At 38.9% G+C, this 14044-nt stretch overlaps 1 protein-coding gene across 1 annotated transcript in view; it reads right to left on the bottom strand.

The window, feature by feature from the left end:
• Positions 1-14030, bottom strand: part of TRAPPC11 (trafficking protein particle complex subunit 11) — a 45655-nt gene extending 31625 nt beyond the window's left edge. The window contains exons 1-9 of the mRNA XM_028099717.2: positions 13878-14030; positions 11429-11653; positions 8991-9160; positions 8072-8142; positions 7109-7223; positions 4025-4124; positions 3614-3687; positions 1973-2069; positions 228-361 (exon numbers count right to left, since the gene is read on the bottom strand). Of these exons, the coding sequence (XP_027955518.1) occupies positions 228-361; positions 1973-2069; positions 3614-3687; positions 4025-4124; positions 7109-7223; positions 8072-8142; positions 8991-9160; positions 11429-11632 (965 nt within the window). The 5' untranslated portion in view covers positions 11633-11653; positions 13878-14030. The remainder of the gene's footprint in view (positions 1-227; positions 362-1972; positions 2070-3613; positions 3688-4024; positions 4125-7108; positions 7224-8071; positions 8143-8990; positions 9161-11428; positions 11654-13877) is intronic.
• Between the last annotated feature and the right edge of the window lie 14 nt (positions 14031-14044).

Below are 14044 nucleotides of genomic sequence, written 5' to 3'. Positions count from 1 at the left end.
TGAATAAAAGAGATGCTACCATGAATTAAGTGATTTCCATTAAGGAACTCTATGAATCAATATCTAACATTGCTGGAAACACACCCTATGCTAGCTAGATCTCTAAAATGCCTACTTACTGACAAAAAGCTTAGCTCAATTGAGAACCAAAGTCCATGCTAATTCCACTCCTCCAAACCCCAAGTACTTAAAGAACAAAAATTCTAAAAGTATAATTTAAAACATACTGTTTAGACATCCATGCAGCATGCTCAAAAGACAACTCTGCACTTCCGATTTTTTTCTTACACAAGTCAATGTGTTTTCGGAACTGAGCAATTGCATCCAATGGGGTGTTGTGCTGAAAACACAGCCTACAGATCTGCAAAATGTAAAATCAACCCCAAAATAAAGAAGAAAATAGAGTCAAGAGGCATATTCATTTAAAAATATGTAAAATGTGAGACTAACTTTAAAAAGACTATGACATTTCCTCTCTTAAATTCTTGGTAAGGGAACGGATTTTCTCTATTATAATGGCTATGCTAAAATCAGCGGTTATATCCCCTGGATAAAGGAAATAAATTTATCCACATCTGTACTGAGTCTACTGTATACCTTAGAAAAGCTTATTCAAAGTATAGAATAGAATAAAAAAATTATACCCAATGAAGAACATAAGGATGGACGAAAATAAAATACTACTTCCTCTAGGACAGATCAACATTGTTTCAGAATTGGCAGAAAGCTAAAGATTTTCTGTACCACCATTACAGCATAGTGGCCTCCATATCATTCTTGAAAACTTTTTATCTGGAATGCTATCTCAAAACAGTAATCATCTATATCTATGTAAGTAAAAGGAAAAACAGAAGAAACGAAGCCTAAATTTGTATCCACATGCTTATCATCAGTTTTATATTTTAGGTACAAGGAATACACGAAAAGTTAAGTCTCTCATTCATCTCTGTCCCTCAGCCATCCAATTGCCTGTTCCAGAGGCAACCAGCTCCCAGCATGTTCCATGATACAGTCTATGCACGGACAAGTATATGAGCATTTATAGATCCACTATAGTTTTTAAACAGAGAGCATCACACTAAATACGCTGTTTTGTACCTTACTTTTTCACCTAATATTCCATATCAATAAGTAGAGCTGTCTCATTCTTAATGGTTGTAGAATATTCCATTGTCTGGAGTTATACTTTACATTAACCCGTCACTTATGGCTGGGTTGTTTCCAATTCTCTCCTATTACAAGATGCAACAAATATCCATACATATGTGATTTGCAAGTCTTGGCACATATATGAGGTAAATTTCCTGAAATGGAATTGCTAGATCAAAGGGAACACCCACTCTAAATGTATACAGTCATCACAGAAATATCCTCTACAGACGTTGTACCTATTAACGTTGACACAGTGAATCCCAGCGTCTACGTGCCCTCAGGCCGCCATCCCCGTGCCAGCCATCTTTAAAAGATGAGTGTGGAAAGATTAAAAGCAAAACAAAAAGACCCACCTGCCTTCTGGGGGCATCTATTTCTACCATGTACAATCTTCAAATGCTTAACTAACAGGGATGAAAGTTTTCTCTCAGGTGATCAGCTACACATTTTGCATGACGGTGCCATTAAACCAAGGAAGGCCTACATGGTTCCGATTTGTTGCATCTTATAAAATTCAGTAATACAAGTAGCTTTCTTCTCACTCTCTCCTGCTCCCACTTAAAAACAGAAGGCCCTCCTAAAGGAGTTTTACAAAAGTAAAACTGCTCTAAGAGAGAACTCTGAGACCCGTGAACTCAAAACCAAGCATTACAATTAGGCTGCTAAGAACCAGGGTGCTATTTGAAATAAGGGATATAAAAGAGGAGAACATGATTAATCAAATATTTTTCAGAGCAAGTAACTAACTTTGGTTTTCAATTTCAAAAAGATAATCTAATATTCAAAAACGAGTTTCCTTTATTTGAAGTAGAACCATTACCTTGTAGTTTATAAATCCTGCCATAGTCTTTATTTCCAGAATATTAGTTTCATGGGCTCGCAACTCATGTACAAGATTATAGGCGGTCCTGTAATTCCTAATATAAACATGTGGAACGTGGTTAATTATTAATTTCAAGAAAATATTCCCCAGAACAAATTACTAGAAATAAGAGACAATATTTACTCAACATTTCTTAGCACTCAACAGCTCAGGAATAACTTACACATTTCGATCTCTGATTTCCTGAGAAATGATCTATTGATTAATAATATGTGGGAGGAATCAATGATGTTTCACTGAGAACAGAACCATCACACGTACATTGTTCTGTGGCTAACATCTGTCGATAACAGACAGAAAATAAGTTGAAAATGGAAGTGGACAATTGTCCAGAATTACGTTAAAAAGTTAGCATTCTGTCAAAAAAAAAAAAACAACTTTTTTAAAAGCACCATTACGAGCTTCTCCAACAAACAGAAATTGTATTAGCGAAGAAGGTGCTATCAAGACTGAGCACCGGTCAATGGCTTTTAAGCCCAAGTATCCCTGCAAGTTCAGAGGACACTGCTGATCTCCAGCATGGGCTGGAGACGGGGGAGTGGGGTGGGAAAGGAGAGCCTGCTAGGAGGAGGCCTACCCTGAGGAGGGAAGGCAATGAGGAAATCTCAGTCTCCTCCAAAGATAACTCCTTGCTCCCAACTTCCTCAGGTAAAATTTTTCTTTCCAGAATTATTTTTGAGCAGAACTAGAAGTGAAGGTTTTTAACTAATACCATGGGTAAGGAATGAACTACGTTAAAGCCAGTTATAATCACATGGAGTCGCTGAGATTTAGAGAACATAATCTGGTGTTCACCACCTCCACAATAGCAAAAAAGGAAGATGTTTCTGCAATATTCCTCTGAACAATAGATTTATTTATTTTTTCTTATTTTTCTGCCCTGTACACTTAGCCTCTCTTCAGTTTTAGGAAAGAAAGCTGTTTTTTTATCTCTATCTTATACTGCACTGTCAATCTTCAAAAAATTGAGTGACAGCTAGAAAAAAATGTTTAATTAAATTGTGCTCTTAAGTAAAAGGAAAGGAATAAAATGCATCATCACTGCCAACACATATACAACTAACTCTTCAAAGCTTCTAAGCAGAGCCTTCGTATTAAAAATGAGGCTGAGCGGTATTATAAACTTAAATTTTTTTAATTAAAAATAAAATCATAATTGAATTAAATAAATGCTTTATGCAGATTAAGAAATTCATACCATTAGACAAGATAATGTTTAATATATACTTAACCGTGGAAATCAGTCAACACAAAAATTTCACTGAATATACAAATAGTCAACAGGATGAGAAGAATTTTAATATGTTTCCTGAGATCATGAAATTTAATTAAATTAGACCAGAAAACTTTATGCTACTATGAAATTTACTTCTGATAATAAAATGAAAAATTTTTCTAAATCTCAAAAATATTATATTCCACTCATCCCTAAACAAATTAAATATTATATACCTGAATCTAACCAACATAAGCATTTTAAAATTGAAGTTTGGTTGAGAGTCCCAGAAGTTGCCATTAATACGTTACTATTAACATAAAGGTAAGAAAAATTTAGTCTGACAACTGTTAAAAACTTACTTCAGAGCATTTTGTGTATCTTGTTTCAATTCACTGAAGAAAGCTATTTTGAACTGATGTCTAACAAATAAAAGCTGAAAAAAAGAATAGAAAAAAGTTATTATTACACACATTCTCTTAAAATGTAAAAATTACGGTAACATTAAGAGGAGACATCAAAGTACGAAGGAAAGTGCTCAAAATTAAAGACCAAGAATTATTCCAACAAGCATTGTTAAGGAAGCTAAAAAATCTGTAAGAACTTTAAGGGCAAAAAGTAGAAAGACAAACTAGTTTTTAAAAAGCTTAAAAAAAAACTTTAAAAACATCAAAGCATTACAGATATTTAATAATCTCTTTCAAAATAATCAATGATAATAATCTGCTCTTAGAATGCTTCTATTATTTCCTTCTTTAGGAAAAATAATTTACCTGGTGTGTTGTTTTATTCAAAAATTCTTTATGAGATTTCACTCTTCTAATCTCAGTGTAGTAATAAGTCTGTGCATGTTCATAAAAGGCATTTTCTAATCTGTTTAAAAAAAAAAAATCAACATTCAAACACTAGAGTTATTTTAAACCAAACTGTTCTCAAGAATCACCTTTATAAGACCTGAAAGTGAAATCCTGACAGAGATGATATCTAGCTTACTTCATGGTAAAGACAAAAAGTAAAGCAAAATATACTAAATTTCTAAATAAAAAATGTACTAGATAAGACCCCAAAAGCCATTTCGACTTATTTACAGTCTAAGAAATAACTAATAAAAATAACTTTTTTGTAATTTGTAGACATTAGGTGTTCTCTAAGATTACTTCCACCCCTTTCATTTTATAAGAAGTGTAAAAGAAAAAGATTTCCAATATTCACTTAATTTGACTATTTTTTGTGCTATTAATATTTAAGGTGAGAGGATAAGAAAGCTAATGGAAAAAGCACCAAAAATAAGAACTGGCAAATGAGCTCCCTTCAGCTCAGGTCATGATCCCAGGATCCTGGGATTGAGCCCCGTGTCTGGCTCCCTGCTGAGCAGGGAGTCTGCTTCTCCCTCTCCCACCCGTGCCCCCCGACCCCCGCCGCCAGCTTGTGCTCTCTATCAAGGAAATAAATAAAATCTTTTTAAAAAAAAAAATACTGGCAAGTGAGAGGAAAGTAGCAATTACAGGATTCAAATCCCGCTTCACTCCCTAACTTTGAGATAACATAGGAACAAAGAAAATTAACCACAGATAGATAGACAAATCAAAGTTCCTTTTGTGAAAATAAGTATGTATTACAAATATCTGCCTGGGGCATGAAAGAAAGCTAAATTCATAGTTAGATAAGGCTGGACTTCAAGGTTTTTCCTCCTCAGAATAAAACAGAATTTTGAAACTATACTCAAAGAGTTTAGACATATCTAAGGAAATGCTAAGAAAAAAAATGGAGGGGCGCCTGGGTGGCTCAGTCGTTAAGCGTCTGCCTTTGGCTCAGGTCATGATCCCAGGTTCCTGGGATCGAGCCCCGCATCGGGCTCCCTGCTCTGCGGGGAAGCCTGCTTCTCCCTCTCCCACTCCCCCTGCTTGCGTTCTCTCTCTCGCTGTGTTTCTCTCTGTCAAATAAATAAATAAAATCTTTTTCAAAAATGGATAAGCCAAAAACTTTAAATATTTGATATACTTCCTAAGGTAAGATTTCCTATTTTTATTTTTTTTAAGATTTATTTTTGAAAGGCAAAATATGATACTAAAAAAAAAAAAAAAAATCCACTGGTTAGCATGACACTGATAGTCTATTGCCCTAAGAAGAAAGGTCTGGGGATTTGGAACTCAGATTTTTAAAAAAGAAAAATGCTTAACTCATCACAAATTTGACAATTCTTTTAAAAGTATTTTGACTCAAAATGATCAATGAATCTCTAAAGCACAAAAGATTCTCACAATCACTCAACACATCACACAGAAGTTTTACACACATTCTATTGCTTTGACACTTAAGAAAAAAATTAACTAAATCACTGACATCTTGTAGCCTGTAAACTAAATACATCAAAATGTTCTGAAAGCACACGAATGAGTGAGGGTGCCACCAGTAACTCTGCTAATTCCCCCCTAGATCAGACACTGAATGTGATGATTTACTGATATTCAGCCTTACCCTCTCTCTTAAGATAAAACGCAAATATGAAGAAAGGGTCTAATACTGTCTTCCCCCATCTCCTGTGGACTGTCTCACCCCTGGTGCTCACAATTCAGAGTTTGGAGGTCCTAGGTCCAGAGCACTTGCTTTTTACATCAGTCTTTTTGACACTGTACTCCTTATTTAAATGTGGCATTATTCCCAGGAAGGGCAAAAGCCACAATTCCTGCTTCTCTTAGCTGAAGAGGACATTAAGGCGGGGTTTCTCACCCTCAACCCCACGGGCGTTTCTTTGTTGTGTGGGGCTTTCCTGTGCCCGGAAGGACCGAGAGCAGCATCCCTGAACTCTCCCCACCAGATGCCAGTAGTGGGAAGGAAGGCTCCATGGCGGCCATGATAAATGTCTCCGGCATTACCCAATGCTCCCTGCAGGCCCAAATCACCAGAGTTAAGAATCACTGGATTCAGGGAAAGGATGGAGGACGATGGCTTTTTAAAGAAGGCTGCATGTGAACTCAGCCTTAAAAGTTGAGCCAGAGAGCCCAGAAAGGGGAGCTGGAAGGAGAGCACACTGACAGGAAGCCACACCGTGAACGGGGAAATGGTGCAGCGCAAAATCAAAGGCCTCGAGAGGTGGTCAAAGGCCGGCTCCACAGTCAGCGTGGAGTCTGCTTGTTCCTCTCCCTCGGCTCCTCCCGCGGCTCTCACTCTCTTTCTCTCGAATGAATGAATAAATAAATAAATAAATAAAATCTTAAAAAAAATAAACTTCTTCTCTGCAGCACTAAATGCTAGAAAACAAGGGACCATGGTCACATATTTTGTGAGATATGGTCGTGTCCCAAGTCAGATGCCTTTCATATAGAAGGGCTTTATAAAGATATTTAAGATATGGTCGGCCTCAGACCCTTCTTAAAAATTATTTAAATAATACATCACCATATCGAAAATGAAGCAATGAAGGCCAGAAATGAAGACACTATCATATGAAAGGACAAACAGGTCATGAAAGGACATATGGTGCTTACTGAAAAATACAATGGAAAAAACATGTATATATTTTTTTAAAAAAATGGAAGTTGACTTAGATATACATTTGGTGTCAATGAGGTAATGCTACGTGGCAGTTCAGCATGTGTTGTATGATTACATCTATTTTTACACTAGAAGACATATCTGGACAGAGACTTGAGAAATTATTGATAGTGGTTCCAACAAGGGACTGGAGAAGGTTAAGGAGCTGACAAAGGGGCCTTGTGTTTTCACCTCCTAGCCTCTATACCCTTTGAATTTTTTCCCATGAACATGTATTTTTTTTAATTAAACGAGTCTAATCAACCAATTTTCCAATGCCTCTGAATAATCTAAAGAAAAAAATGTTTAAGATCTTTATTTACCTTATAATATAACCCACCAGGTGGTCAGTGTGGGGCAATACAAACAAAGATTTTCCTGAGAGTTCACAGGCATTACATAAAGCTGCGGCTCTTTCTGATGCAGTAACATCTTCTCCTGTTGACAAATCCCATAAAGGTGAAGAGAGAAATAAAATGATCTGTGTATTTTTCTAAACGAATGGTTCCCCAAATCTAAACAACATAATTAGGAAGAAAAACCAAACCCCCTTTCACCATGTCAGAAGGCCTCCTGGGATCCTTGAGAGGTGTGGGAGGGGGGAGCGGGCGGTTCTCAGAAGTCCCACAGTACCTATCTGTTAGGAAAACCCTGTGGAATTTTCTACTGAGCCAAGATAGACAGGCCAAGTAATGCCAACAGATATGCCACATAACTGTTTCAAAACTGTAACTAAAAACAGAAGCAATAATCCATGAAAGTGGTTTCTAAAACTCGGATCCCACAAGTTTCAAAAGAGAAACAAAAAACATTTTGGCCTCTCAAAGTCTTAGAATGTAGGAGAAATAAGCATTTGAAGCTAAGACATTTTCTTATAAGAAACTAGAAATCCTATAGCACTTCTCTTTGTTCTACAGCACATTCAGGAAAAAAAAAAATCACAGGAAGAATATAATTTCAAACTGACTTCAGATAAGTAAATAACATTCTTTTTTAAAAAAATCAAGTGATGAAATGTTTTGTCAATTGATGTATGCCTATATAGTGAGGTAAGTGGAACTGGGGGGGGAAGAATATTTTAATATTAATTTTTATTAATATTTTAATTTTAGCATTTTATTTTTTACGATGCGCATTTATTCACGCATTAGTACTTTTTAAGGTGAACACACCATCTTTCCTATAATTGAATGCATAAAAGATTTTAACATCAAAAACTATACCTCCTGATAATAAGAATGAGAAGTATAAAGCAATTAATTCATTATCAATTAACTTTGTGATACCTGGTGGCAAAGGAGTTTTCTTCTGAATCAGAACCACTGCAACTTTTGTGTTTCTCCCTTGTAAACTTTGCCTGCAATGGAAAAATAATAAAATTAATTAAATATACCTAACCTGTTTTGACTTTTAAAAAATGTCTTCAAGACTTTACATAGGGGCACCTGGGTGGCCGAGTGAGTTAAGCACCTGCCTTCGGCTCAGGTCATGATATCGGGGTCTTGTGATCAAGCCCCACATCGGGCTCCCTGCTCTGTGGGGAGTCAGCTTCTCCCTCTGCCTCTGTCCCCCCACCTCCGCTCGTGCTCTCTAATAGATGAATAAAATCTTTAAAAGAAAAGACTTTACATAAAGTACAAGCTTGATGACTCAATTGAAGAAAGAAAAATTTCAACTAAAAACCCCCAAGATTAGAGGAAATCTTTTCCTGCATACAAAGAAACTTGTATGCTACAGTGATTTGTTTTAAAAGGATACTCTCATATCAAGCTCCTAATCCTGACAAAAATCTGCTTTAAATATATAATTTCATGTAAAAGTTATAAGGCAGCTTATTTCTTGATGGTGATACGTTACACACTGGTCATCCGAAAGAATTATTTTGAAACCGGAATGGTGATAACACAAGTGTCTTATGAGACTAAATAGCAAATTACTATACTTCTCCCCCAATTTATAAAGGCAAGAAAAAAAAAACATTTGGAAATTCACACTAATGTGTCTTCTACATTTCTTCACACACCTTAGCATTGTAGAAGTTAAGCATTCACGTTAAGCTACCTGTCAGGAACCAGACAAGCGTCACTGGAGGTCGGCAATCCCCGAATGAGCGCTGCAGTCTCAACAGCACTCGGCTGCCCTGAATAAACACTGGGAAATTGTACAACCTCCCAAGGTCCATCCAATACACGGAGAAGACTTTACCTGACGATTTCCACTCTGGTAGCGCACTCGGACTGCTTTTCTTTCCACTGGGGCTCATCCCAGTCCAGTTCATAGAACACAACCACCAGGGCCGGCACCAGATTCAGATGTTTATTCATCCAGCCGGTCTTCAAGATCCCCTTAGGAATGTACCATTCATAGGAAGTTCTCTGCGGACATTGGCAAAAGCAGAAGACACTGATTTGTTAACAGCAGAAGCCACCTGTTACTGAGTGGGACGCACTTCCTATGCATTCATCCCATTCCACATACACGGGACACATTTTTAAGATGAGGAAATTCAGGCCTACAGAGATCACACAAGAGCTAACAAGTACTGGAGACAGAATCACAACAGTGAGTCTGCTACAGATGCCATTGAAAGAATAACCGGGGGCGCCTGGGGGGCTGTGTCGGTTCAGTCGTTAAGCGTCTGCCTTCGGCTCAGGTCATGATCCCGGGGTCCTGGGATCGAGCCCCGCATCGGGCTCCCAGCTCAGCAGGGAGCCTGCTTCTCCCTCTGCCTCTGCCTCTCCCCCTGCTTGTGCTCGCTCTGTCTCTCTCTCAAATGAATAAATAAAATCTTTTAAAAAAGAAAGAATAATCAAAGCCAAAGCACTTCTAATAATGTCCAGGCTCTCAAATATCCTGGAAATCATTAGCCCCTTTCCGGGTAAATTCCATTCCTCACCATTCCAGGTTCCGTTCCTGTCAATGCAGCTCAAATAAAATATGATCTAAAACCCAATATGGCTTCATTTGTTTCAAAGACATGTTGCCAGGATGGCATTTTACCTTACCTGTGGATGGAGGAAAAAAAATGAAGGACAACTCTTAAATACAGAACTGTGGTAGCAGTCGCTCGGGGGTCAGCACTAAGTGGCTAAGTGCCACACCATGGGAGGGAGAGGGCTTGGTGTGAATGTTAGCCCTGAAGAAATTCACTGAAACCTCAAATTGCTTCCAAAGCGCCAGCCCCAACTCAGACTACTCCCAACAGTCTCTTCAAGTGAGGAAAGACAATAAGGACGATAAGGCAACCAGACACAAAAAACTTAGGGACTCAGGAAAGAATACGGAATCGGCACATGAAAAGCTCCCGTGCTGGAGAATGGATCCAGCACAAAATGCAGAGGGCTGTGCTGGGCACTGGACCTCCTAGACACAGCCTCCACACTAAGAACAAACACGTAATGGCCAGGGTACTCTCCCTTGCACAGTTCCAGAGAGAGCACACAGCTTCGACAGCCAGGGATATGAAACCGCATCTCTACTGGTCTGCCACACATATGCAGAAGGATCAGCCAGCCACCAAATCCACAGGTCCTACCCTTCCAGAGTTTCACTGAGAAGGCCTTGCATTTACGTTTTTCATAAACATTACCAGTGATGATGATATCCTTGGTCCAAAGACCGGTCTGTCAGAAACATTGCTCCAGGGCAAAATATAAACAAAACAAAAAAAAAAGAGCAGGTGGCTTATTTTGATCAGTGTGTCTTATTAACCGACTTTCAGACCACCTCATAAGATTATGATAAACAAATCAATATACATGATTTTCTTTAAAAAGCAAAGTAAGTACTTTTTATTTACTAGCTGCTATTATTAACATCATTCTCTGATTTTGTAGGTAAATCTGAGTCTCTTCTATGATGTTCAACCTAAAAGTCAGTTTTGAACTTAATACCTTTCCTCACTCCACACTAAATAAACTGTTTTAGTTTATGTACGACTCCCCAGGGACAGAGAGCTTGTCTTATTTAAATTTCTATCACCAGCCTATTGCATAGCTCCTAGTACCTAACCCAAAGCAAGTGCTCAAAAGATATGTGTGAAATTGAACCAAACTGCAAAGACCGTGGATTCTATGATGATACTGGGTAATGCTAAATGGGAAATGTGAGACCGTCCTTTTACTTCTTTTTTCTTTTTTTCTTTTATTTATTTACTTAACAGAGAGAGACACAGCAAGAGAGGGAACACAAGTGGGGGGAGTAGAAGAGGGAGAAGCAGGCTTCCCGCCAACCAGGGAGCCCGATGCAGGGCTCGACCCCAGGACGCTGGGACCATGACCTGAGCCGAAGGCAGACGCTTAACAACTGAGCCACCCAGGCGCCCTGAGACCTTCCTTTTAGAGAGGGCTTTGTGGAGACCAGGAAGGGCTTTAAGGAAATGCAAAAAAAGCAAACCCAGGATAGAAAGCTTAATAATTATAAATTATTCCTCTAGAGTTAAAAAAAAAATAGCTATCATTAAACATACCTATCATGTATTACATACATGAAAAAGCCTCGGGTTTTCTTAATGCATCACTATAACCATGGCTTTGAGAAACTCAGGGGTTTTCCAGCACAAACATTAGGAACAAAAAAGGTATACACGCGTACAGAGGAAGAGAGGTAGAGAAGGAAAAGACCCCATGCAATCATATCGTTACCTTCGGCCTACACTTGGGATACTCATGGTCACCTGGGAGCACCTTGAAAGATATTGGTACCCGATCAGCCCTCCGATTGGCACAGAAAGCGTCCCAGACAGCTCGATGGACAGCATTATAAACCACATCCAGGCCCGTAAGGGTAACAAAAGCCATAGGCCGACAACATAATTCCACAGGGAAGTCCCACTGTGTGGGGCTCATGTTCAAGGTGTCAGGAAAAATCTGAAATACAAATTAAATACATTCAAAATGTTTTAAAAGCCCATATCCATATCTCATCTATGAGCCTCCACCACTTATAAAACATTACAAAAAGGCAAGAGACTGAGCCTTTTCGAGTGTCTGCAGGAAGGTGATCAAATTAAAATAGGTCTCATGACCCATTTCTGATATAAAGAAAAATAACTGCTGACTTACATATAATAAATACAACTACCTAATTTCTTTATAATTGCTAACATCTAATTTCTGAATTCCTGGGAAATTATTAAGATAATATGCTAGTTATCTAAACAGCTATGATTTCTCACTTCTCCATAATTAATGTAAAGCGTACTATTTAAAGGAAACTCTAGAAGAGAAAAACTAACAATGAATGAAAATGTCTAGGAGAGACAAGTTTCCACTGTGTCCTTCAGCTGAGAATCAGTCTATAATAAATCCTTCCACACACTAATTATAGAAAAGCAATTATATAAAACTGTTTATTCCAAAGAAAACTGCCATTATATTTTAAAGACCGTTTCTCATTTCCAAAATCATGTATCAAGAGTTCCTTTTCAAAGGTGATCTTCACCAGTATATCTTACAGACCTCAAATGCAATTTTTGTGAAAAGTGAAAAGCACTGTACCACTACTTGATAACCAGATATTTTTAGCTGAAAAGTCAATTTAAAAAAAGATCATTAGACTTCTCACACTTAAGTACTGAAGGAATAATGGGTATTGAATAAATGATTTGGAAAGCTTACCAGAAATGATACATTTCTACAAGATATAGAAGTTTTAGAATTATTTAAGCAGATATTTTCCAGACAGGATTAAGCTAATGAGGGCAAAGGATCACCAGTTCAGAGAAAGGAAAACTCTGGTTCTAGGGAATTTGGGGTTGAAAATTAAGAAGAGATGGTCAAAACACATTATACAGGGGCCTTTGCTTTATACCAAAGAATCTAGATTAGAGCCCTAAAGGTCCATTTCTTCATTTAAAAACCCCAGAGGCTCAAGAGAATTAGCTGTGGTCTTTGAATATGGAGTGGAAATAAGGGGTCTAGAAATGACTTACAAAGCTTTAAATCACAGTGCTGTCCAAAAGAAATATAATATGAGCCACATAAATAATTTAAAATTTTCTAGTCATATTAAAAAATAAAAAAAACAGGTGGAATTTTAATATTCTATTCAACCAATATGTCCAAAATGTTACTACTTAGACATAAATATGTTACTGAGGTATTTCACTTTTCTGTACCAAGTCTTCATTATCTGACGTGCATTATACACTCACAGCACATCTCAATTCAGGCTAGCCCATTTCACATGCTCAATAGCCACACATGCCTACTGGCTATCATAATGGACAGCCCAGCTTAAATTATTGTCAATCTGTCCCCAAAAATTAACATATGAAAACTGTATCAGAAATTCTTGCCACATACTATCAAAAGCTTTTGGCACTTGAGACGGTACTGCTTATTCTACAGCAAAGGGATGGGAATGGGAAAAACACTGGCAAAGGACAGGTGCAGAGGTTGTGTGGATCTTAATGACAGTCTGTAGAAATTTCCAGATCTCCCAGAAGAAGCCAACGAAGCAATAACAAAGTATGACATGCAAGGAGGTGCAAAAGTCCTAAGTGAACACGCTGGAAGGGGGATCATGTAACGCAAGGGGAAGTAATCCGAAAGCTAGCGTGTAAAATACTAAGGAAGGTTCTTGAAAAGGATGACATCCTGCAAAGAAAGGCGACCTAATCAAAGTGGCAGGTTAAAAAACGCAATGTGGTCACTATTTTTTAATTCATGGAGGTTCAGGGTGTAGTACACAAGGCTGGTAAGGACCACAAGACGATTCTAAGAGGAGTGACAAATCTGGGGCCGGGATGGACCGGGGGTGGGGGTGGGGAACAGATGTTGAGAACGCGAAGCACCCACTTGATTTAGAAAGATACCATCCCCAGGGTCTCAGCATTCTGCCCAGGGATATCCAATGGGGAAAGGGAGAAATAACGCCGCAGCCCTCAAGGCAGACGCTATAGTCCCCCTCTCCTCTCCCTCCCCTTTAAACCTAAAGGCCCTAGGGGCTGGAAAAGAAATGCCAGGACTGCACCCGCAGACGCCGAAGGAAAACGCAGCCCCCCTCCCCCCGAAAACCAGCATTGTTCAGAGCTAGCTCTCTCCCTCGGCGGCCTCGCCTGGCCCCGCGGGTCTCCGGGGCCGGACTCACCCAGGCCGCACGCCCCGGGCCCGCTGCAGCTGTGGCCGGTCGCCGCAAGCCGGGGGAGGGCGCGGGGAAGCAGGCAGGGTGTCACAGAACGCCGGGGCCCGGCCCTACCGCCACCGCCCCAGAGCCGGTCCCCGCAAACGCAAGACTTCCCGGTCCCCGCCTGCGCA

Source organism: Eumetopias jubatus, unplaced genomic scaffold (genome assembly GCF_037043125.1).
Source record: "Eumetopias jubatus isolate StellerSeaLion01/CBP00866 unplaced genomic scaffold, mEumJub1_p1.0 scaffold_2, whole genome shotgun sequence".
NCBI lineage: Eukaryota > Metazoa > Chordata > Mammalia > Carnivora > Otariidae > Eumetopias > Eumetopias jubatus.
The sequence above is the reverse complement of the archived record's forward strand: the minus strand, read 5'-3'. Positions and strand labels throughout refer to the sequence as shown.